Genomic DNA, 27,168 nt, shown 5'->3' on the forward strand with positions numbered 1-27,168 from the left:
TTTTCTCATTCACTTCATTTTTTTCTAAATAGAATCTTCTCATTTTGTGTAGAGCTCCTTTCAGATGGAAATTGTCCAGAGGACCATCATACTATACTTCCTTCAATTGATAATGATCACTGATTTTATCAGTTAGCATCAAAATCAGTTACCATGGAATATCCAAAATAATAGTGTCTTTAACACATAGGCTCTATGTTTCACACATAAACAAATATGGGAGTAAACTTTGTGATGATTAGGCAATTGGGCTCCTGTTTCTCTCTGCCGCAATCCCACAGTTGTGTGGCTTCCATCCTAAAGGTTCCAAAATGTGATCCAAAATGGCTGTATATTTCTAATCATCACATCCGTAATCCATTCAGCAAGAGGAAAGAATTAGGGGAAGGCATAAAGGGCATATGCTCAAGCATTTTCAATGAGCTTTCCCAGAGTTCCTCCTAACAACTTTCACATAGATGTCATTGGCCGTAGTAATATGGTCAGATGGCTACGCATGGCTCCAAGGGAAAGAAGGCTCAGTGATCTTTTATCTGGAAACATTGCTGTTGTAAAGTTAGGGTTCTAAGAAAGAAGGGAAGCATAGAGATCAGCAGGGGACTAGAAGTCTCTGCCACACAGCTAGATCTTTAGAAACCCTCAGTTGAATGGAGGTTACCACTCACAAGTCCTCCTGGTCTCTGTGAATCACAAGTGTGTCGGTGGAGGGAGGGTGTCTCAGTGTAGTGTCAGATGAGCAGCACACACAGGGACATACCCTCACCCTTGGGAGAACCTTCTCACTTCAGGGATGTCATTCAAGTTAGACCTGCCAAATAGTGATCTTACTACTCTAAAATACAAAGTCATGTTGCAATAACAATTTTATATTTTTCTAGTCTCAGTTTTCTAGTCAGGTACTGGTTTATAATTCTTCTTCACAGAAGTGATATTTCACTAGATTAAAGCTAACATTTAGTTACCCTGTCCTTTTTCTGCCAAAAGTAAAACAAATGCTACTGAACATCCATTGAATTTTACACCCTTCAGATTTTTTCATGAGTTGACATACTTTGAAAGGTTCGTATTTTTCAGCCTTTCAACACTGTTCATGTAGCATGAATGTACCCTAAATTTTAGATATTACAATACTCAGTTTACTAGAAGTATGTATGAATATTACAAAAGCATAAACATTCATACTATGACTTAATAATCACTGAATTTTACTTCATAGAACACTTCAAGAAACACCTAACTTAAACATATATATTCCTGTGTTTATGTAATTAAATTAAATCTGGCAGTTCATTTCTTTTTAACTCCTCCCTTGCCTCCCACTTTCGTCCTAGCCCCCATTGCATATCAGTGGTTTCACTGAGGTAGTTTGCTTATGTGAATGTTTGAAATTTAGCTTCCTCATTACCTTGCAGCTGTGTTTGTCTCTGTCCCTCCTTTTTTTTTAATGCTACTTAAAGCCAGTACGTGAAACGTCTTTCTTTATTGGTAGTTGTTTGCTCCTTAATCATGCTTTTTCTCAGCATGGATGAAGTTAGTTAGTTCTGCATGCCATTCTGCATGAAATGTTATTAACATAACTATTTCAAAATTACTCTGTTTTTGTAGTTACTTTTCTGTGTTACTATTTGTGGTTGTTTGCATGTATACTGTATATATGTGTTTTTGCAGCCTATTCCAAGCCTAAACGGGGCCACCGTAAAACTGCTTCATATGGCAACATTCTGGATGTCCCTGAGATCGTCACATCAGGTATCATAGACCACCTGAGTTGGTCTTCTAGCTGTGGAACCAAAGTAATGATTCCCTGGTACTTACAAAATGCTTCTTGCTCCAGTTTCCTTAGGGCATGAAAATAGATAACTTGCATGCAGTAATAAAAGAGACAAATAAAAAATTGTACATTTGTCCACACTGAAGTGGTCTTGACAGGATACCTCAGATCTACAAAATTGAGGGTAAAATAGAAAGCAAAGTAAACCTTTTCACAGAAGGGAGAATAGCAGCCCAAAATTTTACCAACTTCCTCTGATATTTTAAGTGAGCAACTGATATCAGACTTTTTTTGCAGCCAACAGAAAGAGGAAACAACTATTAAAAAATATTGGTTGTTCTTGGCTCCCCTCCTTCCTTAGTTACTACTACTGGGGCTCCCTCTAGGCTTTCTCTCCTGGCCTCTTTCTGTTGGTAGCAAGCGAAATATGAAGTTAAGAAAATAGAGTTGCCAAATACCATTTTGCCTTAACCTAGAAAACAGAAACAAAGTAAAACCAACTGAGATTTGCTGTTTTGCATGGTATCTTGCTGAAGAATCATGGTTAATTGTGATTGTCGTGTATTATCAGGAGAAACTTCTTGTACATATTTTTATACCTAACTCACACATGGTACTTCAGTGTCTCAAACTGGTAAATTGCTTTTATTTCTTATGGTGATCGTTTTGTAGATGAATCTAAATCACCATTTTTGATAGCAACTTAATGGTGTATGTGACCATCAGTATTGCTTAGTACATGTTATCAAAGTTATCATTTACTTATCCCTCTGCTTTAGGTTTTCCTCTATCCCTTCCCCCAACATTTTGATGAGGAATTGTACACTTTTTCCCTGATACCTTCATAAGTATGATTTGAATGAAATCTTCAGCATCCTGTACTTTGCCTGTCATTATGCTTTTAGAATAGTATTGTGTTATAGTTGAATACCTAGTGGTTCTTTACTCCTCTAGTAAACTGAAAACCAAGAGTAGTGACCATATGTTTGTTACTTATTACTGATTGTATCAGCAGTATCTGGCTCAATGTCTCACACATAGTGTTTATAGCAAATATGTGCCTGTTAAAGAAATGAACAAGCCATTACTGAGCTCCAGTGGCTAAGAACTAGGATGTATGTAAAACCTATGTAAACTATAAATATGTTTAAAATACAAATTATATCATTCTTAGGGGCCATTTTATCTGTATAAAACCATTTTATATTAAAGTAGTTGATTTTTATTCAACATCAAAATCATTTATTTTACAACATCATTGTTGCTGTTCAGAGAATAGAGTTAACCCATTTCTCACATAATAATCTTACTGAGTCGTGGGCTGCTTTCAAAATTAACAAAACACTTAAGATCATTTTTCCTCCATGATAAAAATACTTTGTTCAAGCGAATAATATACTAACTTAAAAAATGACGTTTAAACATATATACTGCTGAGCTGTGATTATCTTAAATGTTTGAGGGAATCAGTAAAATTTAGGCAAGTGGTGATATAATCTTAATCCAGGTCTCAGGTAAGCATGAAGAACACACACACACACATCACACAATAGGTGATATTGCCAATACCAAATAACGTAATGAGAGGAGAAGAGGAGAAAATAAGTCTCAGTTCTCAGCAGGGTGAATTTACCCCCCAGGGCATATTTGGCAATATCTAGACACATTTTTGATTGTCACAACTGGCAGGTGCTACTGGAATATACTGGGCAGAAGCCAAGGATCCTGCCAAACATCCTAACAATGTATTGGACAGCCACGACTGAGAAACCGTGGTTAGATGCCCTGTGTGGCCTGTAGAGTAGTTTAAAATACATCTCTTAATTGACCATAACAGTTTTGCAACCAAGTTGTCAGATAAAACTATAGCTATATTATAGATGAAGAACTTAGATCTGATGATTTTGGGTGGTTTTTGAGTTACACAGCCAGTGTCCCTACTTGGATCTTTTGACTCCAGCAAATCACATACATTTTCTCTTCTTTTTTTTTTTTTGAGTCAGAGAAGATAGAATAATTTTGCCTGCTCCTTCTTAGGACTTATATTAAAGAGAGGTCTTCAGCCAGGAGACCCTGTTTTATGACATTGGATCCTTATGGAGTCAGGAGACCTGAATTCTGCTAGAGCAAAACAGCGTTGTTCAAATGGAAATAGTATTCAGTAATACATTTCATTAAATATCCATGTTGGTTTTTTTAACCCCAGATATCCAAACATAAACCTTGTCAGTTTTATTTTAATAGAAGAATGCAAGCACTAGAATTGAAACAACTGGACATAAAAGCCAAACAATTTGTAGGTTATATTTTTAAATTAAATATGAAAATAAAACCCATGTTTTGGGAATATCTCAAATGTTTTTTATAGCTAATTTAATTATTACTTAATATATTTATAAAAAGTATAAATGTATTTATTTAATTAAAAATTATGCTTAATTCCCCCAAATTCCTTAGTACCATCTAGAATTATTTTCTTAAAGTCAATTTTCCTCAACTTTTGTGGTTACCAGATACTTCTTGATACATCCAAACTGGCATTAATTAGCATTGCATCCCAGTAAGCACTTTTAAAATAGTCTATTTTATTTTAGTACAAAGTAGTTTCAGTAATACTTACCTTGGGCCATGTGCAATATACTGAGTTTAATGTATTCCTTGGAATGAACTGCCTTGTAACAAGAGCATTCCTTTAAGCATCATAAAATTTTTTATGTGTACTTACTGGCAGTGTACAAACTGATCTTTCTGAAGTGTTGCTGCTTTCATTTTCTAAAATCTTAATAAGTTTAAAAAATTTTTAAATACACTTAATGCTATAGAATTGTTTAATACATCTTTATAATGATTAAAATGCCTAATATAGTCATAGGTAAGCAAATCCAAATCTTGTTTTTTGCCTGCTCTTATATACTATGCAGTCATTCAAATGAAGAACAAGTACCCAATGGATAACAACAGTATTCATCAGTTGGGTCATGCAAAAATGGACCTTTAATACCTCTGAACTTTCTGTGGATCATACTCTACAATTCTTTATATCTCTAATTCATTGATCCTAGCTCTAAAGAAGCTTTAGTAAACTGTGGCATGGATACTCTTCCCTTCTACATCCCACTGCCTACAGAGTGGCCACAGATCTTTCTGGCTTCCTATTACCACATAGAAGCAGATTACCAATAGTATGACATTTTGTGAATTCTTCATTTGTGGAGAAGGTCCTACCAAGTAACAGACTGCTGTCTAAGCAAAGTAAATGTAAGTGTAAATGTTTCTTGCTCAGTATCTAAACCATTTGACCTAGTTTTCTGATCCATTTGTTTACGAACATTATAAGCTGATAAATTGGAATGGACTTTTAGGAAAGCCTGTGTCCTTTTCTGAATGTTTTCCTTAAAATTTGAAGATTTGAGAGCATAATCCTTTCTTCTTTCAGCCAACACATTTTAATTGTGTTACTTTATTTGAAGAAAAGAGAATGGGTAGCAGATTATTGGGTTGCTTATTTCTAAACTTAATTTTTAATTATTTTTATTTTTTTTCCTCCAAGACGTTCATAAGAATGTGGATCTTGATTTGGTTCTTTTATCTGGATTCTGTTGAATTCCCCACATTTCATTTTTGATAGCATCCAAGCATCTGTTGCCCTCCCATCTTCATCTCAAATACTTAGATGAAATAGAGAGGTATGAATTGTGAGACCATATAGTACATTCTGATGATAACATTTGATCCAGTGTTAGAAGGCCTTAATTTTACATTTCTTAAAAGTCCAGATGTCAAAGATTAACAGGTAAAATGTCAAAAACTTTTCAAACAAGAGCAACTACATTTTCCAGCTGAAAGAATGTAGAGTAAGACACTGAGAAATTAAGAAAGCTAAATCAGGTTTTGTTCGTGGCTCTAGCATCAGTAACCCAGGAAGATCTGCAGTCCTGCCCGGGAGTCCTTGTGCGAGCAGTTACAGCCCTTAAGGAAACCAGCTGTGATTATGATGCATTTTGAAATCCACTTGAAAAAAAGTACTGGCAGGTACATATATACATACCACCTGTTAAAGATTTAATGGAAACATTAGTCTTCTGCATTTCCTCCCTAGTATGAAATTCTTTGTACATAGTTTATACCAGATTGATTGCTGTTATAAAGTGAAATAAATTTCCAGTATGTGATTTGCAAGAGCAAATTTTTCCATATACTGACATTGTTGTGGTCATTATGATTATTATAACTGTCTTTTAAAAACCAGCTAAATTAGAAAGTTTTGTAGAATATATTTAAAGTTTTTATTAGTGCTATTATAATATTGTAATCAGTAGTTCTGAATTTCTTTCTTAGTTCAGAAATTATAATGCTTGATTTCATTGAACAGTGGTGCTGTAGTATAGTATGCCTTTGGGTTTTTCTGAGCTTAAGATAGTAAGGTGTAGTATTTTAGGGTGACAGAGGCCTTGACCAAACAGGTTTTTTTGTCTTACATACTGTTCTTTAAGGGTATGATAAAGAAGAGTGAATCCACAAATGTTTTGAGTCGATCTTAATGAAATATATAAAATATTTTTGCCCGGGTCCCTGAAGAACCTGAATTTAGTTTATATGTATTGTGTGTCATATATTCTTAAAACTGAGAATAAATTTTAGATGTCCTTAGGATTTCAGCTGCATTCAGATCTCTTAACTGAGAAAAATTTAATGAATATTCTCTTTTAATCTCAGTCAGAGATATTTAGCTCTATTTTTTACCATGAGTATGATAAAAGTATTTAAGTAGAATATGCAAAGACCTGAACATATTTAACAGAAAAATAACAGGTAGTCAGGTTTCGATACTTAAGTGTTGTCCTCCTAAAGAAGTTTCAGCTGTCTAAGGTAATTAGCAAATAGATGGGGTGGGTGTGGTGGGCTTTGTGGAGTCCTGGACAGCTTAAGGCAGAACTGCTATTCAGCACCTGGGCACTGTTTTGCTTTCTCCTTCACAAGAATAAAACCTTTCTAATACTGTATTTGGTTTAACAGCCAGTAGATATTAATGTTTGTAAACATTCCTTTACCTGTAAGTGCATACATTATTAATGTAATCTCCCTCTTCCCCCCTCCCCACCCCTCAAAAATAGTGCAGTGCCAATATGAAGAAACAGTGTGATAAAAAGAATTGAGCTTTTTTAGATCTGGCAAATTCCTACCTTGCCCAGATAAGTGTCATTAGCAGCTATAAACCTTGGATTAGGGATGCTATGAGGCCCAGGGAGAGAGCTTCACTGATGTGGCTCTGCCATATCTGCCATGTGTAGTCACTTCACCTTCAAAAAAATTCTATGCTATACTGGTGGCTAATGTAAATAGGGAGGTTCATCTAACTCCACACTAAATATGTATGTAGTCTCTTTCTACCATATTGTAGTGTACCAAGATCACTTTTTAATCTTAAAAAACTCTAACCTAATAAGGCTGGTTTATTAGAAAAACTCATCAATAGTAATTGCTTTCCTTTGGTAGAGAGGGGAACAAAATGCACCCTAAAGGGCCTTTCTAAGAAATAAGCCAGAACTTGTTGAAATTATTAAAGGAGTGTGAAATTTGTGGCAGTCTAAATGAGGAAATATATTTTCAAGTGGATACTCAGTTTACCATGAGGCAGTAATTTAATACTGCAGTGTATAGTGCTATACAAATTTTTTTAAATCTTATGTATTTTACACCTGAACAATGTTCCACAATTTTAATATTCAAAACTTAAGAATCAAAAAATCTCCAACATTTTGGTTAAGAGATACATGCAGGAAAATGTAGTGTTGATTTTTACATTAAGAGTCTTCAGGAAGTTTTGAAGGTAGAAAAATGAAAGTATTTAAGGTAAGGAAAACTATAAGCCTACTCAGAGCAATAAGAACAACCGCTGGAGTGACTAGGACCTAAGCCAGCTGTCTCTGCAAGGATCTGTGTTCATACACCAGCTCAGGAAATGAGTTGTACTTAAAAGAGCAACTTTTTGAAAGATGGATTCTGTTTTTGTGACATTATTGTAAAAACAACGGACTTAGTCTATATGCTGCTATTCCAACTACCCTTTCTTTTTTGCGGGATGGAGAGTAGGATGGGCTAGGAGTATGTGCATTCTTTTTATTGCCCTTACTCAGAACTTAATATAAAAACTCATTTGTTCTCTATCTTAAGTCATGGAAGCTCCAGAATGCATTGCAGAATGAAATACTCTGAATGTCATTTGTGGGTTTCAGATTCCTTGATCAGGTATCTGTTGACATCATACTGCCCCTCATTTCTACATTTTTCATTAATACTACCATGTGTAATATAGCTATACACATACCATGAAGCCATGAAAAATTGCAATATAAGTGAGTTTCTAAATTAATATTTAGTTGTAAAAAATTCAGAATCAATCTAAATTTACTGAAACACATCCAGTAATTTTCACTTATAATAATAGGACTTTGATTTTTTTACATTCATATTTCCAAATTATGACTTAAAACTTACTATTGGAGCAACAAGTATTTGTTGATTGCAATCCTTTTTTGCCTTGTCTGTCTGAACTATTTGCCAGATGGTGTCTGCTGTGGTTATGCCAATTAAAATGCATTGCTTGATATTGCTTGCTTTGATTCATGCTGTAGTTTGAAGATACCTCATTTTCTGGCATTTGTTAAATAAACTCTTCTTAACCCTACTTCTTTTTAATCCCCTTTCCTTCTACCCCCACCTAGATTTGAGTTTGTTTTGTTGTATTGCAATGATGATGTAATGATTTTTAGACACATGTGCTGGGTGGTTCCCCAGATTCACAAATGTCGCTGATCTGAAAAGAGAATTCCAGACACTTTACAAGCCTGTTTCATCTAAGCTAATTTTAGAATGATTGTGTTGAATGAAATGTGCCTAAAATTGCTTATTAGTCATGGTGTTGAGGTTCCTTTTTGTCCTTGGGAAACAAGAAGAGTTAAAAGTTTTCACAAAAGTGTCTTAGTTTGCCCAATGCTTGATATCTAAATGTGCAATTTGGTGCCACGTTAATTTGTAATGGAAATTAAAATAAAGTGAAGCTTAAAGTAAATTTAAGTTAAAATTATGCAAAGAATTCTACAATAGCTTGAAATGGAAAAGAATTGTATCTTACACTTTCAAGGGTGGCTATAAATTTGAGTGCTATATTCACTAACATTGCATAAAACACTATTATTCTTTTGTAAGGTCCTTTTAGTTTATGTGCAAAATAATAATGGGGTCACATGTATTAAGATGCTAAATTACATTGCTTATTGGTTTAAATTAAGATACTCAGGATTATGGAATTATGAAATTTTAAGAATGATTTCTTTCTGCCAATCAGGTCACAACAATGTATTAGAGTGCATGTTCGTGGTGTTGCTCACGAGTTGATAAATTACATAATAGAGATTTCAGAGTCTCAAGAATTTTGAGTATTGTGTCAGCTGTTACTCATAATATTTTGGTGTTTCCTTTTAGACAGCTGATCTCTCATCTTAAAAGATACTGTACAAATGGCCCTATTCCCAAATAAAAATGCCAAGTGAAGCAGTTGCTCAATTCATTCTGTTTTGCTGAAGACTTAGATTTGTAGAATTCTTTCATAAACTGACTTTTATATTATTATTAGCATAGAAGTTCTTGAAGCAGAACTAACACAGCAGTCTGTTTCACCAAGCTATATATTTAAGAATAAATGAGAGTCATTCATGTCCAGTAGAAAATTAAGAGTTGTTGTTCACAAATAATCAGTTACCAGGCTTTGACAGAGACTAATGGGATTAAGTAAGTGTATAATAAATTTAAGCCCTAAGCATCCTTTAGGCCCTGAAATGAACAAGGCTACTGGTTAAAGTCAGTCATGTCTTACAACCTCCTAGCTGTCTTGCTGAAGAAATCATAACGTAAGGACCTTGAAATAGATGCCATCATCAGCCCCAGCCCCCAAGCATTCATCTATTTAAATACATGACAGAAGATGGTGGAAGAGAGTTCAGCAGCTATTCGTGTGGTAGGAGTGGTTATTGTTTTAGGACATACTTTGCTGTAGGCCAGCAGCTTTTGAGTTAAAGCACTGCAACTTTCTCTTCCTTTCCTTACATCTTTCTCTTCTCTTTTTTGGTTTTGGGTTTTGGGTTTTTGTTTTTGCTTTTTTCACAATATACTCAGTTATTCTTTTTCCCACAAACATTCTGTGTAGATTCAAGGAGCAACAAATTCCAGTTTCTTACTATAGCATTTATACCCTTACTGTCTGTTTGAATAAATTTCAATATTTTACTTTTTATTTTTTAAAAGGCAACGGACAGCCAAGACGTAGATCCATCCAAGACTTGAGTGTTACTGGAACAGAACCTGGTCAGGTAAGACTTTACATTCAAATTCTCTGTCTTTGAATATTAATAGGCAGAAGCCAAAAATTAACTATAATATATACACTCTGCAATATTAGTTTTGTGAGTTCACCAAAAATTGTAATAGAGAAGTCCATTGCACTTGAACTGAAATACTTAGGGAAAAAAGTATAGATACCATTATTAATTTGTGAAAGGTTGTTTAATTAAGTAGTGCTCCATGTAATGTGGCTTTATATATGCTTTAATAAGGAATTACTCAGTTTTGTAATTTAACAATTTGTCTATCATTATCCTCAATTATTTGTGTTGTCTCCTTATCAATGAGGGGAATAAACATTTCCCCAAAAAAGATGTCACCCCTCTGGGATCATGTAAGGCACTGACATACCTGGAGGACTCCCAACATCTTTTAATTGGAAATAACTACTGGATTTGTATTTTTAATATATCCTTAAGAAATATTTACTAAGCAGATGGTTAAACTGTAGAGAGGCTTCTATCCCCATTGTTAAGGTTTTCCTTCATCCTTGTATTTCTGGATGTTCTTAGTTCTAAATTCTCCTCACCTCTTTATCGCTGCTGCTTTGTCAATGACCCAGATAGTGCTGTAGTTTAGTCTGTTACTATTACAGAGTTTTAACTAACTAGTATATAAAAGTAGCAGCTCAGTCATTGTTTTTTCTGTTAGATTAATAAACTTGACATATTTAATTTATATCTTTTTTAAATTAAAGAGCTAATTATGTGTATTCATTTGTTTTCAGCTGTGCTGAAATTTTGAGTACAGCATGCATCTGTAATAAACAGATGCATACATTATGGCCTATACTCGTAAAATTATAGGATTATTGATTATAGATTTATAAACAATGACTTAATTTATGTTCATATATATTACTACTTTTCATCCTAGAAAGGTGTTTTATTATTATTTCATTTTTAACCATACTTTTAAATTTTGGAGATTCTTTGGTCATTAGTAAAAACTTGAACGCCATCAGCTTAACTAAATTAACAAATACCACTTGATATATTTAAATGATACATACCCTTAGTCTTCATTCATATCTGGAAATACTTTTCTCACAGTGCCTATATGCTCACTCAGATACATACACAAACACAGATATGCAAACAAAATAGATATACATAACATTAATTTATTATATATTTTATGATATTAAGTGACCCTAAGTCTGAAGGTATTATAAAAAATAGTCATTTTATTTCATTTATTTAATAGTTTTTTCAGTGTATATGTTTTTTTATGAGACCCCAGAGCTTTTGAATGAAGTGTCCCATTTCCTCCCCCTCAAATACTTACGGTATTAATCAGGGCTTTTAGGAACAGATAGTTTGACATCTGGTATTTGCTTTGAATCCTTACAGGCTTGATGAGCTCAGTCTTTTTAACTGTTTACTATTGCCATTGATATTCCAGTTATGAGAAACTCTAGCCAAGTGTTCTCCCTTTGGCTAAGAATGAGAAACCTGCTCTCAGACAGTGCTGGACCACCTGCTAGGGCCAGTGCCTCTCTCTGTTCTGTGTAATAAAGGCATTGCTGTAATTCAAGACTGAACTGAATTGAACCAGGCCTTACTTATTGCCTCACAAGGTCTGTATCACATGAGCGTATGATTGTTACCCTTTTCATTTCAGTACCTTCAGTGTTTTACTTACTAGTAAAACGCTGGAACTGAGGCAGCCTATGCTTATGGGACAGTCATTTGCATGAATTGCCAGGGACTAGCCCAAAAGACTTGGAGTGAGGGGGAGCTTGGTATGGCAGTAAAACCTGTTCTAAAACAGGTGATATGTAGCCATTGTATGGCCGCTTTTTAAAATTGATTGGCTCTTTCAGATGCTTACTATTACAAACTGCCTAATATCTGGTTTGGGATAAGAATTGCAAACAGTAATCCTAATGTATTATGAAAACATTTTCCCTGAAAATATTATGGTAAATGACCATTAAATCTTCTTAATTACTCTTGAAAATAACATTTGTGATTTGAAGAAGAAAATAATCACACTGTGGATTTTTTAAATTGAAGATGTAGTTCTTTTTAAAGTGTAACTGAGCAGTGATTAAACCAATGCATGAGGTTTTTGTTTGTTTGTTTGTTTGTTTGCTTTGGCCTTGGAAATTGATAAAGAACATGAAGAAAATAATGTGCCCACCAGTACAGTCATAGAAAGAAAAAATTCAGTGGTAAAGTTCAATATTACATTTCATAGAGTAAAGTGAACTGACTAGAGTTTGAACCTTAACTCTTGATTTGAAACTGATCTTAAAACAGCTGTATTTGTCTAAAAGATTGCATCTTTACAATAATACAACTCAGTTTTAAATTAATTAATTCAGGAAGTTTATTAAGAATGCATAATAGATCTGGCCTACTAGATACTTTGAAAAGATACTGAGAAAATAAAGAACAGCTCCTGATATCCAGAAACTGATCTGACACTGAAGCCTCAGTGTTGTTGGAAACTGGACATAAACAATTTCTCAGAACACCAATAGACAAGGTTATGCTGAGACCGTAATAAAATGAGACAAAACAAGACTGTTTTATAGTGTTACCTAAGCACAGACAAAAACAAGGTCACTGCCACCCACTGAACATCACCCTTTGCCAGGTGCTTGAGTGACTGCTGCTGCTTTACCAGTTGCGGCTTCATCCTCACACTGGCCTGTCCTCCCTGTAAGAATTGCTCCTACTTTTTGATAGTAACTAATCTAGAGTGAACCCCTTCTTCCTTGGAGCATCCCCAGAATCACTCAACAGAAACCCAAATCCTGTCGTAAGTTCTTTGCAAGCCCTCGTAATGAGACAGGCCGTAGTGCCCTGTGGTGAGCATTCTGCTTCACTGCAGCAGATACTAAACCCAACTCATGCCACTACAGGTGTGTTCCTGGAGGTCTTTGGTTGGGAGCACTGACAATACCAAAAGGGCTCAGTCCTTAAGGATGTTGTTTGCACAGACCAGACTTGAGGCCCAGATCAGTTAGAGAACTACAGTAATTACAGCTGCCATTTATTTATTATGTACCAACGTTCTGCCAATCAAGCCTTTAATTGCTATCTAAATCTTAACCCTATAAATTTGGTACTTTTTATTTTCCTCATTCTGTGGGTGGATAAACTGAGGGTTAAAGAAACTTACCTAAGGCTCTTAACTTCACCTAAACACTGCCAATAATTGCTATGACCAAGTTTTGAATCCAGATCTGATTTCAAAGCACACAAACTCTGTCATTCCATCTTGAATTTAAAACAATGTAATGTGCTAAGTAATCTAGCTCTCTTCAGTTTCAAATGTTTGGGCTTCTTGATAGTGCACATCGTCATTAATCATGTAAATAGTTTTCAGTGATAATGAGTTTACCTGCATCATACTGTTTAGCAAGGCAAATCACCTTAATAGCAAATTGTACAAACGATTGTATAAATTTATTGTTTATACATCTGTGTGAGCCATTCTAAGTTTCATTTAAATAATACCTTCTCATGTATACCTGTATCCCTTTTCTGGAATTGTATACAGTATAGATCCATTTTCAAGATTACTCTTCAAGGGGGCTGTAGTCAGTGAAAATCTCTACAATTGTGATTATTTAGAGAACTGGACATAGTATATTTCAATATGGATTTTAGAGTCTACTTTTACTAGTCAGACAGGACATTGGACAAGTTCCTTTATTTCCCTGAGCTTCAGGAACCTTATCTAACCAGTGGGGACCATAACACCAACCCCTCGGATTTAAAACGTGTGAAAATACCAAACATACAGTAGATGCTTAATGTTGTATACATGCCTTCCTATAGTGTGCCTCGCAGGGCTCTTAACACTTCCTTGTTCTCACTATAGTGTATTACCATCCAGAAATAAAACAAAAATAGCACTTGAAAAGAAGTAAAATCCATTGGCATTCTTTTGTGTATCATAGAAGCTTCTGTCAGGGCTCATAGAAAGTATTTGCCTTAAAGGCCTTTCATCACATATCAAGAAATATATCATCATTCATTGTTATTTATCTAAGGGAAATAACTTACACTATTTCTTTTGTCCATTCTCAATCTGCATCTTCTTTAGTGTAAGTAATTTCTCTTAAAGCTCTCAATAGGAAGCTTACTTAATAGTTTTAAATATTGCCTGGTTCATAGTCTGCTTTTCTGTTGGAGAATTTAAAGGCAACGTAAGAATAATAAAATCTAGAATTCCCTACTAATGAACTACAGTGAAGCCAGAATTAGATTGAGCTTTACCCTTGGATTAGAAAGAATGTTTTCAGTATACCCTGTCATGTGTAGATTTGATTGAATTCTCTGTGACTCATAATGGAGGAAGTTTCCTTATAAATCCACATTACCAACTGATATCATTTCTTTTAATATTTATACTACTCAAATGTTACTTCAGCAAGAATATCATGTAAATTAACATTTAACCTCTGATTTGTGCATGTGTAATTTTAGCAACTAAGGAAACTTCTTAGTGTTTTAAATAGCTTTTAAATGTCATTCTAAATAGTAGCACTGGCCATATATTCTTGACTTATGAAAATACTTTCCCAGTCTTTCAGGTAAGACACTAAAAGCAAAGCTTTGTTTTGGTCTGTAAAATAGCTCCCAATTCCTTTTTATAAATACAGAGATGAAGTCCTTATCAAAGTCCAATTGTGGTTCATGTCTACTGATAGTTACTTGCCTCTGTGGTTTAGATATGACTTAATATTCTCTGTTGCCTTAAATCGCTGTGTGGCGTTTCTGTACTCTTGTGACCACTTTTCATATATGACCCTCGTGGTAAGTCCAATTCCTATGTCTCTCTTAAACTTTTCAGTTTATATGAGAATAAAGTCATTGTAAATGTCTTAAAGGAGGGAGCAACCCAAGTGAGTTTTAATAGTTTGAGAGCATTTTTGGCCATCAGAATTTTACTAGTGATTTTTTTTTAAATAGCTACTGTAAAATAAGACTACTTCTGTATTAAGTTGCATGCAATAATGTAAATTTAACCCACAAACTAGTTTGATTTCTTTTTTTATGTTAGGTATTGCCTGTTCTTATATATTCCTTATTATTTTTCAGGTATTCAAAATACAGTTAAAGCTTGTTTTTAAATATTTCTGTAGTTTTTTTATACTAACAGGTTAGCATATTATGTACTAATTCTTGGAAATATAAACATTTATTTCGTTGATTTATGAATTTAAATTTAACTCATAGCTTTTCTTGTAGCTTTAAAGAAATGTGACCTACAAATGTTAGCCTTATTTAGTTTTACTTAGCAATAGGAAATCTCAAGTAAAACAAGAGTATATACATGAGGTGCTGAGAGTTTCTTGAAAGTAGAAAGTGAAAAGAAATAATAAGTAGCAAAGAACTCTCTTGGGAAATATTTAAACTTAAAGAAGACTATGAATCACACTAGGTCCAAATACAATTATTTATTTGAATATGACAGGTATTCACTGGGCCTTTTTTTAATATAAAAGATCCATTCTTATACTTCATATTTCTTATAATTCTTACTTGTATCTTGTTTAATGTCTCAAAACTACTATAACTATGGTCAAATCATTGCACTCTTACTAATCAAGACTTTGAGTCAAAGAAGGTTCAAAGGGCTCGGGAATAATGCAATAATAGCTGTACTTGTTTTACCAAGGGTAACAGCATCCTAAAAGTAAGACATATTTCATCATTGGTTCTCTTTGGTATGTATTCTTATTTTTATATACAAAAAGTAAATAAGCCTAGGCACCAGTCTTATACCTGAGTGCCAACAACTTAAGTTATTTTATTCAGTGAGTATTTATTTATGTGATTATTGTATATTCAGCAATTTCCTAAATCCCGAGATACACAATATAAAAGTACACGTGATCTCTACCCTTAGGAGACTATAATGCTTTTGAGGAATCACAGACACTGAGAGTATATGAAGCATTTCTGGCTCAAGTTGAAGTTTCTGTAGGAATGAACTGAAAATACAGCCAAAATTCGAAGGAGAAAAATGTCTTTGTGAAAGGGTTGTGTCACTGAATACATTTATAAGAACTGTGATTTTGATCTAGATGGAATTGTTAGGTGCTACAAGTCTTACTCATATTCCCATCTTATATTTACAACAGCTTAATTATCTGCCGTTCAGTGAGCATTTTTATTGTGTCAGGACACTCCAGGTACATTATTTCATTTGGTTTTTTTTGACAACCTGATGAGGTAGATAATAGCTCATTTTACTGTTGAGTCTTAGAGATTGTATAACCTAACTAAGCCATACTGCTAGTCAGTGGCAGACGGAAACTCACACTCTGGACTGTATTGTCTCTAGGGACCTGAGTTCTTAACTGTCACTACTCCTTCTCATCCAAACTTGGTGAATGAGCAGCCTCAGGCTCAGAGAGGCTGAGTTACTTGTTCAAGTTCACACAGCTAAAAATGGCAGAACTGAGATTTAAATCCAGCTGTCCAAAGTATTAGACTAAGTCATGTGAATTTGCTGATTATTTGACCTACAAAAGTGGCAGTTTTGTATAGCTTCATGCATGCTTTTTACACAAAACCATATTATCATTAAATGAATATGGGGTCCAGATTAAGAGCAGGGAGGGAAACAAGGGCATAAGAGATGTCAGAGGAGACACTTTAGATAGATAAGATAAACCTGCCAATGGAGGGTCAGGAGAGCCAGGGTGCAAATTTCAGAACTGATCCAATAACAAATAATAAATGAACATGTTGGCTTCTGCACACTGCTAGGCACTCCTCATCCTCAAACACAGGGTCTGGCTTTGTGTAGCAAGAATGAGCACATAATAATGTTCAAGGGAACCTCAGTGGGCTTACAGGATGGAGGGGAATTAGCAAGGAGGAGAACAGAATGAGCGCCATGATGTGTAGGGCACCTTTATGGGCATGGCATGAATGAACTAAGGTTTTGGAATGGCCAGTGTGATTCAGAGTTGAAAGTTATGGTATAGAAGAACTCCGAAAGTTCTGAAGCAATTTCAGCAGGTAACCAGAATGAAAGTAATCCATCAGTTTTTCATTCCTTCAAAATTATTGTATGATTTTATCTGTGAAATTGTTAAAAAGTACCTTTCACTGTTTAGTATCCTCAGCTTATTGTGAGTTTTCAAGGCTTAAAATTGTAAATTTTAGCACCAGATGAAGCAATAAAAGTCATCACATCCTTAACCCAACTCAACCCCTTTGCACACAAAGAAAGCAACACTTTCTTAGAGTAAACTAAATCAGACATTGTACGATACTTGAACTCACAACAACTAGTTTCTAATCAAGAGTACTTTCCACCATTACATTAACTCTTATTTTACTTGACGTAGTCTTTAATTTGGTGTTTCTATGTTTACATATTGAAAGTGAACATAGGATTTTTTATGAATATGTTTTTATGTTTCTACTTTATATAACAACATATTCTTTGTGAGTTCCTTTTGGGTGTATTCAGTAACATTTTAAGAAAAAAGGTGCTTTTAAAAAAAAAATCCTGTGAAATGCGTTTTAGTTTATATGCCCTTTGAGAGTTTTTAATATGTGAAATTGTAATACACAGACAAGGATATAGGTAATATATAAGTTATGAAACCTAATATAAAATGAATACCTCTAAACCTACCACCCAACTTAAGAAATGGAATATGATCAATTCCTGTCTCTGTATATTCCTAACTTGTGACCTCTCTGTCAGCCTCCCATCAGACCACAAAGCCATTTTCTATCATATATCACATTTCTAGACTTTTTTATGAATATCCTTTATCTAGTTAAGAAATTCTCTTCCCTTAAATGGGATTTAAGTTTGGTAAGTGTAGGTTTCATAAATGGATGTTACATTTTATCAGATGTTATTTGCAACTGTTGAGGTTTTTCTCCTTTCTTCTGTTAATGTGATAAATTGGATTAATTCATAGATTATTAATGAGATTAATTTAGAATTCCTAATATCATCTTTTCATTTGTAGGATAACTTCAACTTTTTTTTAATGATTTCATTAAATTTCATTAGCTAATATAATTCTTTAGGACTTCTGTCTTTTGCATCTATTTTCAAAAGTGAAGTTGGTAGTTTTTCTTACACTGTCCTTGTTTATTGATCAGTTTTACTGCCTTCACAGAATGAGTCAAAGTTTGTTTTCCCTAGAATAATTTCTTTAAAATGGAAAATATCTTTTCTTCAGTGTTGGCTAGAACTCACCTATGAAACCCTTTGGACTTGATATTTTCTATAATATATAGAAATTTTGGTGATTTATGTGTTTAATTTGTTGGTTGTTAAGGCTTTTTGGGTTGGTTTGTGTGTTTTTACTAACTACAAAATTTTTGTAATATTCTCTCATTCTTATTTTGTCTCTTGCAGGAGGCTTATAACTTGATTCTTTTTCTAACTATGTAAATTAAATCCCTTGCTTGTAAGTTGTCTCTCCTGATTTTTTCATATAAATATTTAGAATAAAATAATTTTTTCTCTAAATGCCTCTTTAGTGTTGAATCCCACAAGTTTTAGCATTATTCATGTAAAATTCGGTTCAAATTTGCTTTTTTTGATCAGTGAGTGATTTTAAAGTGTTTTTAAATGTCTAAACATTTAGGATTTTTAAGGTTAATTTTGAGTCAGTACAAAAAGATATGATTGATGTACTACGTTTTCTTAAACTTTGAGATTTGCCTTATAGCTTAATACATGATGAGTTTGCATAAATGTCCATAGGTGCTCCAAAGGAATGCATATTCTCCAATGTTTAGGCATAGGATTCATGCATACCTTTAGGTCAAGCCTGCTTCTTTTGGGGTTCAGGTTTTACTCTGTTTTCATTGTTTTTAGATGCCATTTACAGAGGAATATTAAAGCACCTCAATGTGATGGTGAATGTGCCTCCCTCTCCTTGCAGTTTTTTTGCTTGATTTCTTTGGAAGCTATAAGTACCGCATATATTGTGATGGGTACAGCATATAAATGACGATATGTTCTCAACTGAATCACCATTGTTTCACTTTTCACTAGTAAATTTTTAATTTTTCCCTAGATGTATTCTCTCTGATACTAAAAACATGATTCAATTTTGGGTACTTTCTGCCTGGTTATCTCTTTTCATCCTTTAACTTCATTTTCTGTCTCTCTGTCAATTAAATAGGTCTCTTATATAAATATGCATTTAAGACAGCCTGACATTCTGATTTTTAAAATATCTAAACTGGAGAGTTTAATTCATTTAAGTTTATTATGGTTACTGATAAGTTTACTCCTCTTAGACTTTCTATTATTTCTTTTTTTTCTCCTTTTTTGCCTTCCTTTGAATTGAAAGTATATTTCTCATTCTGTCATTTTTCTCTCTGATTTGGGAGTTATATGTGTTACTACTTTCAGTAATACCTAGAAAATTTTAACATTCAGCCCAACCTAAAAGTTAGTGTCTTTACCCTCATCCTGAACTAAATAAGGATTTTTAACTCTGCTTCTCTTGCTTATGCTATTGTTACTCAGATTCTTTATTTCACCTTATTTGTTTAGTAATTCTATAAATTACTCGTTGTGTCCATCATTTAATAGTTTCAGAGTATAGATTCATCCTTGTGTTTACCAGTATTCCTGATGGCAAGTTGGCCCTTCCATCAGGGAAAAGTTTTTACTCTCCTCAAAGTACATGCTTTAGAAATTTTTATGGTAAAGGTAAAGGTCTGTCTGTGATACGCTACTTTTTGCTCATCTGAGAATGTAATTTTATCCTCATTCTTAAACGCTTTTGTTGGCTAAGCATTTCTAGCTTGCCAGTTATTTTCTTTGAGCAGTTTGAAAATATTACACTTTCTTCTGGCTTCCTTTGCTGTTGAAAATCTTACTAGGATTCTTTTGTGGATAACCTCTTTTCTCTCTGGCTGCTTTTTACTGCCTTCATTTTCCTTTGTTTTCTAGGATTTCACTATAACATGACCCTTGAATAACTCAATAGTGTAAGTTTCCTCTAATTTTTTCTGCTTGGGATTTGTTAGTCTTCCATCAATTCTGGACATTTTTTATGGATTCAGAGCAGATACACTGTCTCCCCTCCACGCAAAGCCACTGCCAAGATGGATGAACTACTTGCTGTCTGGTTTTATAGGGTAGAATTTTTTTCCCTAGTTCACTCTTATCCTGAAAGTGAAGGCTTTCTTGCATTTTAGCTTTAAGGAAGAGCGTTCTCCAGTCGTACTTCCATCCTACAGAGGCCCATCCTACAGACTTTATACCTGTTCCTCTGAGTGAATCAGGCAGTCAAAATGAAAATTCTAGGCCATTGATGTTCAGCTGAAATTCCCAGGGCTAGCAGCATAAGCATTTACTAGACTCCTGGTTCTGCTTTATTTCTGGTCTCAGCATTTCTCTTATATTTTGCAAGCCCTTCAATTTTTAAGAGGTATCAGGTATTAGTGCATATAAATTTTATGTGTGTGTGTGTGTGTGTATTTTATAGATTTATATTTATTAGACAATGATTTCTTTTTTACAGGAGTGTTTCAGGACCTCTACTGATAGAAATGGAAGCCTGTCCTTACTTTGCCTTCTAATGGAAATTTTCTTTGGTTTTTTTTTTGCTTTTTTTTAATAAATATTCCGTTTCGTTCCTCCTTTCACTTTTTTCCTACAGGTGAGCAGTAGGTCATCCAGTCCAAGCATCAGAATGATCACTACCTCAGGACCAACCTCAGAAAAGCCAGCCCGAAGTCATCCATGGACCCCTGATGATTCCACAGGTGACCAGTTTATTTCCTGCTAATTAAGAAGTTGAATGCATCATGTTTATTCTCATTTAGTGTGTCATTACTCTAATATTTACAAAGGCAAGCATTATACAGTAGTCTAGATTTTCTTATTAGTAAAATCAAATATTTAGCAATAAACTTAAAAATATCTTTTTTGAATACTGAGACAGAAACCATTTTACCCTCCACAATTTTTCCTTCAAGCTACTAAACATGTGCTTTGAAAATAGTTTGTTTTGGGGTCTTTCCAGATAGGAAAATACTACATTCTTGATACTTCAGTCTGTGAATTTCCTGTCATGATCCATCCTACTGGACAATGGAAGAAAGTCATTATCTTTTAAATAACTAAAATCACCAGAATTGTAAAAATAATTATCTTCATCGTAGTCTTTTGTTTTAAAGCCACGAAATATCATATACTTTAGTGAGAAAAAAATTTCTGATCATTTACAATTGTGTAATTTTTAACTGATAGGAAGAGTGCATTTCAGTTACATAAATACTCTGTTCAATAGACCTTTAAAAGCCTGTTCAGAGTTATTAAAACTCTCTAACATAAGTAACTTAACTGATCAAAATATTAGTATTAAAATCTAATGATGGAATAGTTTTATTATAAGCAAGTAGGAAATTATATACTGTAATGGAATTAATTTTTCCATAGTATTAGGAGAGTACCTTGATAAATATTCAGCAGCATGCTTTTATAAAAGTTATTATTTGCATGTTAATTATTGTCAGAGAAAGAAAGCTGATCTCTTAGACCTTGGAAAATTAAGCATTTGGGATTTTATATAAGATCACCTGTATTAGTAGTGGCAATTAAATTCAAATTAAAAAATCAGCCTTCTGTCTTTACAAACTAAAATACAGTTTACAAGTTTTTATAGTTACTTGACATGGCTTAGTCAAGTTCATAATTTAATTTAAAAAATTAACTTGGTGGCTTTTCTGTGTCATGTAAGAGAGAACTATGTTTAGCCAGGGGTGTACTCTCTCGTTTTAGTAAGTTTAAATTTAGTGGTGACAAAAATTCCTCCAAGACAGCCCAACCTGGGATTGCCCAGAACATTCACCAACCACTCAGCACATGTGCAGAATTCACCGTGACGTGCTGCTTCTCAGAGATAGACAGGGACTGGCCATTAACATTTAGGTAATACCAGCTCTTTTTTGGTTCCTAAGCCCTCTGGCGAGGGAGTACTCACCCTGGCATTACAGCATGGCCTACACCTGGTACTCAGCCTAGCAGGGCCTCTTAACCTCAGCCTAGATGTATCTAACATAGACATGCCAGTCAACAGATGGCAGATTGTGGATTCTTAAGAGGAAATCAAATTTCTCTTCTGTCCCCCTCATTTCACTGCCATGTTTCCACTTAATGTGTTCTCCACCCTTTCAACCCCCACCTCATGTTTTTCTCTCTTGGGGCCTAAAATGCCACAAAATCATCAATAGCTAGAAATCATATCTAGGTCCAGATTGCAACATCAGCTGGATTTGGTCTTTGCCTTGAAGTATATGGCAAAGAGGTGATTATCATTTTTAAATAATCTGAATACAACTTCAGAAGTGACTCTGGTTTAAATTTATAATTAGTGAGGATCAGCATTGTACTATCTCTAAGAAAAGTATTGATAATCAAGCGAGTAGAATAAATTACAGTGAAGAGATAGGGAAAGCGTTTTTCTTTGAAAGCCTACTGACTCAGGAAAATGAGAAGTGCATTCGTAAGTTAACCAATTAATTATATTTTTTTAAGTTTAAAAGTGAATAGGTTTCTTTGTACTTTCAGAGAAAAAGAGCATAACAATTTAATAATCATAGCATTTATTGAGTGTTCTTGGGTTTCTATTTATAACAGTGGAGATAGACATATACCCAAGAGCAGCTAGAGAGAGAAATGCCTAGTCCCAGTAGAGGGAGCCACGGGTGCGGGTCGGGGGAAGCTCACTGAAGAGTTTCTCCTGTGCTTAGTACTTTGTAAAGATAGAAATATAAGGCATGGCCCATTGCCTGCAGTCTGACTATAGAGTCATAATGCACTTTAAAAATAAACTCATGCTATAGAATAAACTGCTAAATTTGCAGTACAAGCTGAGTGTTTTAATACTTGAGAAATCAATTAGAAAAGACCTGACATACTCTGCAACTTTTTTGTAAAATAGTGAGACGTGTTCTGCAGTCATAAAGCAGAAAGAAGACAGCATTCCACATGAAGAAAGCACATAGTTAGAGAAGGTAATATGGTTATAACTATTGTGTTTGAGGGGCCAGAAAATATTTCTCCTAATGTAACCAAACAAACATGAGTCTTGACATTCCGGAAGAGAGCTTCACTTTGATTAGCAATTGAAACATTAAAAAACAAAACTTTTAAGGTATAACCTTACAATCTTGTGATCAGCTACTACTGTTAGAGACTAAAAGCTAAATACTGGTTTAAGCATAAGTGCGAAAGTGAAATCTCACTTGGTCTAAAGAAAAAAATGAAATTCAATAGAGGCCCTTTAAATTCCCTACCATCAAAGAGCTTTAATTGTTTGAATAGCACAATCCTTGGGCTTTTTTTTCCCCCACCTCCCAGAATACTGTGAATCATTGATCTATTATAGTTAATTCTGAAGTATATATCATATGCAGGGTACTTATCAGGTATCAAACATTGAAGAAAGAAATGGGAGTGGAAATGTTAAATTGAAAAAACTCCTTAAAGACACTCATTTTTTTAAATATTAAATAAAGTCAGGGGAAATCATTTTTAATCAATTTTAATTTTATGGAAAGCAGTTTAAAACTACTGTTGTGGGTAGGGAGAGGGTCTGTCAGAGAAATAACAAGTGTATTGTTTACCCATTTCAGAAAAGCATTTATGTTAGCATATAACTTTAGAGTAACTAAGGCTCTACTAGGCAATACTCTGTAATTCTTTCTTTATCATGCTTCATTATTTAATAAATGTTACTTTCTTAATCTGAAATATAAACTTGACTATTTAAAGTCCCTTCCCAATTCTTCATGTAGTATCACAGTGACAATATGAATAAGAGTAATAACCATCACCACCATGTGTTGCTAGCATTGCATGGGATTCCTTACATGCATTATCTCATTTGATCTGATTCAGCTTAGCTTTTGATTCAGCTCTAGCTTTTAGAATGTGCAAGCACATTCTCAGTGGCTGGAGTATCAGTCAGCAGTAAACTACTGAAGTGACTGAATCATGAAACTCAGTGTTTTTATTGCATCGGATGCAGTGCCCTGTGTCGTCCTGACCTTGCCTTTGTCTGCCCCACTCTTTGAAGGAGTTACTTGTCAGCAAAAGGGCTGAACAGTTTACTTGCTTAGGTCGTTTGTACAGTGGGAAAGTGGCTGCTTCTGAAATTGAAAAGTGCATGATACCTCATGGTGACCCCATGGGCTCTGGAGGCATGAGTTAATGCTGGGAAGAGCCCACCACGTGCTGCGTGTATGAGTTATTACAGCAGTTTTACCTCTTATGAAATACAAACAAAACCCGTCTGTTCAAATAGTCTGATAAAATTGACTGGATGTTTGAATTAACCTATTTAACTGTTTTGGGTATGACTTTGAGCCCATTCCCATACTGTTCACGTGTGTTAATGCGCTCCCATCAGCGTCATGTCTCATTTTCCACAGTGGCTCTCATTTAGGGGGCAGGGTGGGAGTCTCATGCCAGAATGTGTATAAAACGAAGGTAACCCAGTGGAGTAGAATGTGTCTCTTGCCTTCCACCTTCCCAGGTAAAGAGCACTCCTTTTACGAGAGTGGTCACAGCCTTATAGTAAACCTAACATGTTCAAGGAAAGAGAGATACGGGGTTTGATTAGATAGGGTCAGTGAAGACTGAGTAAGTCCTGTATCACTGTTTTGGTTTTTAATTAAACAAGGGCTTACAAGCTTTAGTATTACTCAGTTTATAGCCAACTTAAATTATGAGAGTATGGCTGCATTCTAATTATCTGGTAATTGGGTGTCCTCCGTTTACCTTGAGAATTCAAAAATAGACTCCTTTCATTACCAGGAGCAATAACTTCTATTTTATGTGTTATATGCTTTAGGGAAAAAATACCAGTATTTCATGCATGCTTTCTTGCTTTTTGTTTATAATCACTTATGACAGAAAGTAAATAAAATACATACTTGAATTCCAGATACCAATGGATCAGATAACTCCATCCCAATGGCTTATCTTACACTAGATCACCAACTACAGGTAAAGGAGTGTTTTCTCAGTGAATATTTACTTTCTCTGGAGAAAAAGTTTAGAGAATTTATCATTAAAGCTGATGGTTGTGTTCTTGTCTGTCACGTATTCATTTATTTATGCTTGTAGTTGGCCGCCTTAAACTTTAAAAAGCAAGTTCAAATGAACGATTCTCTTAAGTCAGTCAAACTAATTGGCAGAATCATATGTTCTTATATTAACAGTCATCTTAAAATATTTGCATATCTTTAAGACTGCCAGGAATAGCATTTTTCTCTTCAATTTTAGTGAATTAAAATTCAGAATTCCTATAAGCTCATTTCTACTTAATAGATATTATGGTACATTGTCATGTTCATAGTGACTGAAGATATAAGTAATACACTTCTGTGTCTTCTCATGAGTATGAGAGCTGTAAACATCTTTTGGTATAATACAGTTTAGGAACATGAAATGTAAATTCAGAGGCCAAGAGTGTTCTAGTCATGGTTCCCTTTAACAACGAAGTGTCAGAGCAGCAAGTTGTCAATGTAAGTGAGCTAATAACTCTGACAGGAGGACCCTGAGATTTTTAGGGCATTGTCTAACACTTGCATTGAAAGAATTATTGCTTTATGCTATAAAAATGTCACAGTACCTTAACTCTCAGCTAGGACTGAAATTTGATTTAATTAATGTTTTAACATTTCTGATTTATTTTTAGCCTCTAGCACCATGCCCAAACTCCAAAGAATCCATGGCAGTGTTTGAACAGCACTGTAAAATGGCACAAGAATACATGAAAGTTCAAACAGAAATTGCATTGTTACTACAGAGGAAGTAAGTTATCTTTTGTGAATAAAGGTTAAAGCACATTAGTATTTTGAGTTTAATGTATTTCAGGTACAATGTTGTTTGAAAACATGAAAACTTACAAGTTTTAGAATTAATCATTAAGCATATTTCCAACTTGGAGATTTTTATGTATATTCATTTTTAAGTTTTAAGCACCCTTTGGCTGTTTGTCATGCAAAACTCAACCCTTTGGACTCTCTTATGTTAATACTAAGAAAAGTAAACCTGTGCTACATAAATATGTGTTTTATGTTGTCAGAATTTTAAAGTCAAAAGCTGTTTAGAGTTATTATTATAAAGATTTATTATTTCCTTGGACATAGGGAAAATAATTTAATTTACTAATGTTCAGTTGTACTTTATCTTAGAAACATTTTTGAAGATACATTCTTTCCAGGTTTATATTTAGGACACTAGAATTCCTTAGTAGAGGGCTTTATTTCATACCTATGGGTATTTTTCTGGGGAGTTTATGCTCACACGTTTTCTGACTTACAAAGACTGCCTCCCTTCTTTTCTTAAGAAAGTTACAGTATAATTTCCATTCTTGTTTTTTTTTTAACCATAACTCTCATGAAATTTTTTATACCCCTGATGCTGACTTTTAGGGTAGCAATTAAAATGAAGTGTTACAGGAAAAAATCATGGTAACTGTATGTATACGTGGCAGTAGGATTCTCTTTATTAGTCTTAATCTAAATAAATGACAGTTCTGGTTTCCTGAAGAAATTGTGGGAAGTTTTCTGTTTATACTTCCAAAAACCAGAAAAAGAATAGTTTCGTTCCAATTATTGATAAAATGATGTAAGTGAATTCAACTTTGTATCTTAAAGGTAAAGGCTGGATAAGAAATAAATATTAGAGTGCAAATTGTGGAACTGTGGAACTTTTGGCACTTTGTATTAAAGGAAAAAACCTGTATTTCTTATTTCACACATTTAACCTGTACTTTTTTCATACTTTAATCTTTTGATGGACCTCTATGCTGGAAAAAAAATGGTTGATGGAGGGGACAAAAACTATGACAGTATTGATCAGTTTTAAATACTTTAAATGCGAAATCTTCCTAGAAAATTCTTCTGAGAACTTCTGGGTTATATTCAGTCATATCCAGTAGCCTCACTTTAGGGAGCTAATATTTAATATCTCCCGGATTAAAGAGACTTAAAGTTCATCAGGCTAGAAAAGATTCT

General features: G+C 34.2%; 1 protein-coding gene across 2 annotated transcripts in view; it reads left to right on the forward strand.

The window, feature by feature from the left end:
• Positions 1-27,168, forward strand: part of MAP3K7 (mitogen-activated protein kinase kinase kinase 7) — an 80,701-nt gene that overhangs the window by 49,949 nt on the left and 3,584 nt on the right. Inside the window, exons 12-16 of one of the 2 annotated variants that reach the window (XM_017663693.3) lie at positions 1,669-1,749; positions 10,076-10,140; positions 20,796-20,901; positions 25,089-25,150; positions 25,845-25,960. In XM_017663693.3, the coding sequence (XP_017519182.1) occupies positions 1,669-1,749; positions 10,076-10,140; positions 20,796-20,901; positions 25,089-25,150; positions 25,845-25,960 (430 nt within the window). The remainder of the gene's footprint in view (positions 1-1,668; positions 1,750-10,075; positions 10,141-20,795; positions 20,902-25,088; positions 25,151-25,844; positions 25,961-27,168) is intronic. The other variant, XM_017663694.3, reaches the window with a different exon arrangement.

Source organism: Manis javanica, chromosome 13 (assembly GCF_040802235.1).
Source record: "Manis javanica isolate MJ-LG chromosome 13, MJ_LKY, whole genome shotgun sequence".
Lineage (NCBI taxonomy): Eukaryota > Metazoa > Chordata > Mammalia > Pholidota > Manidae > Manis > Manis javanica.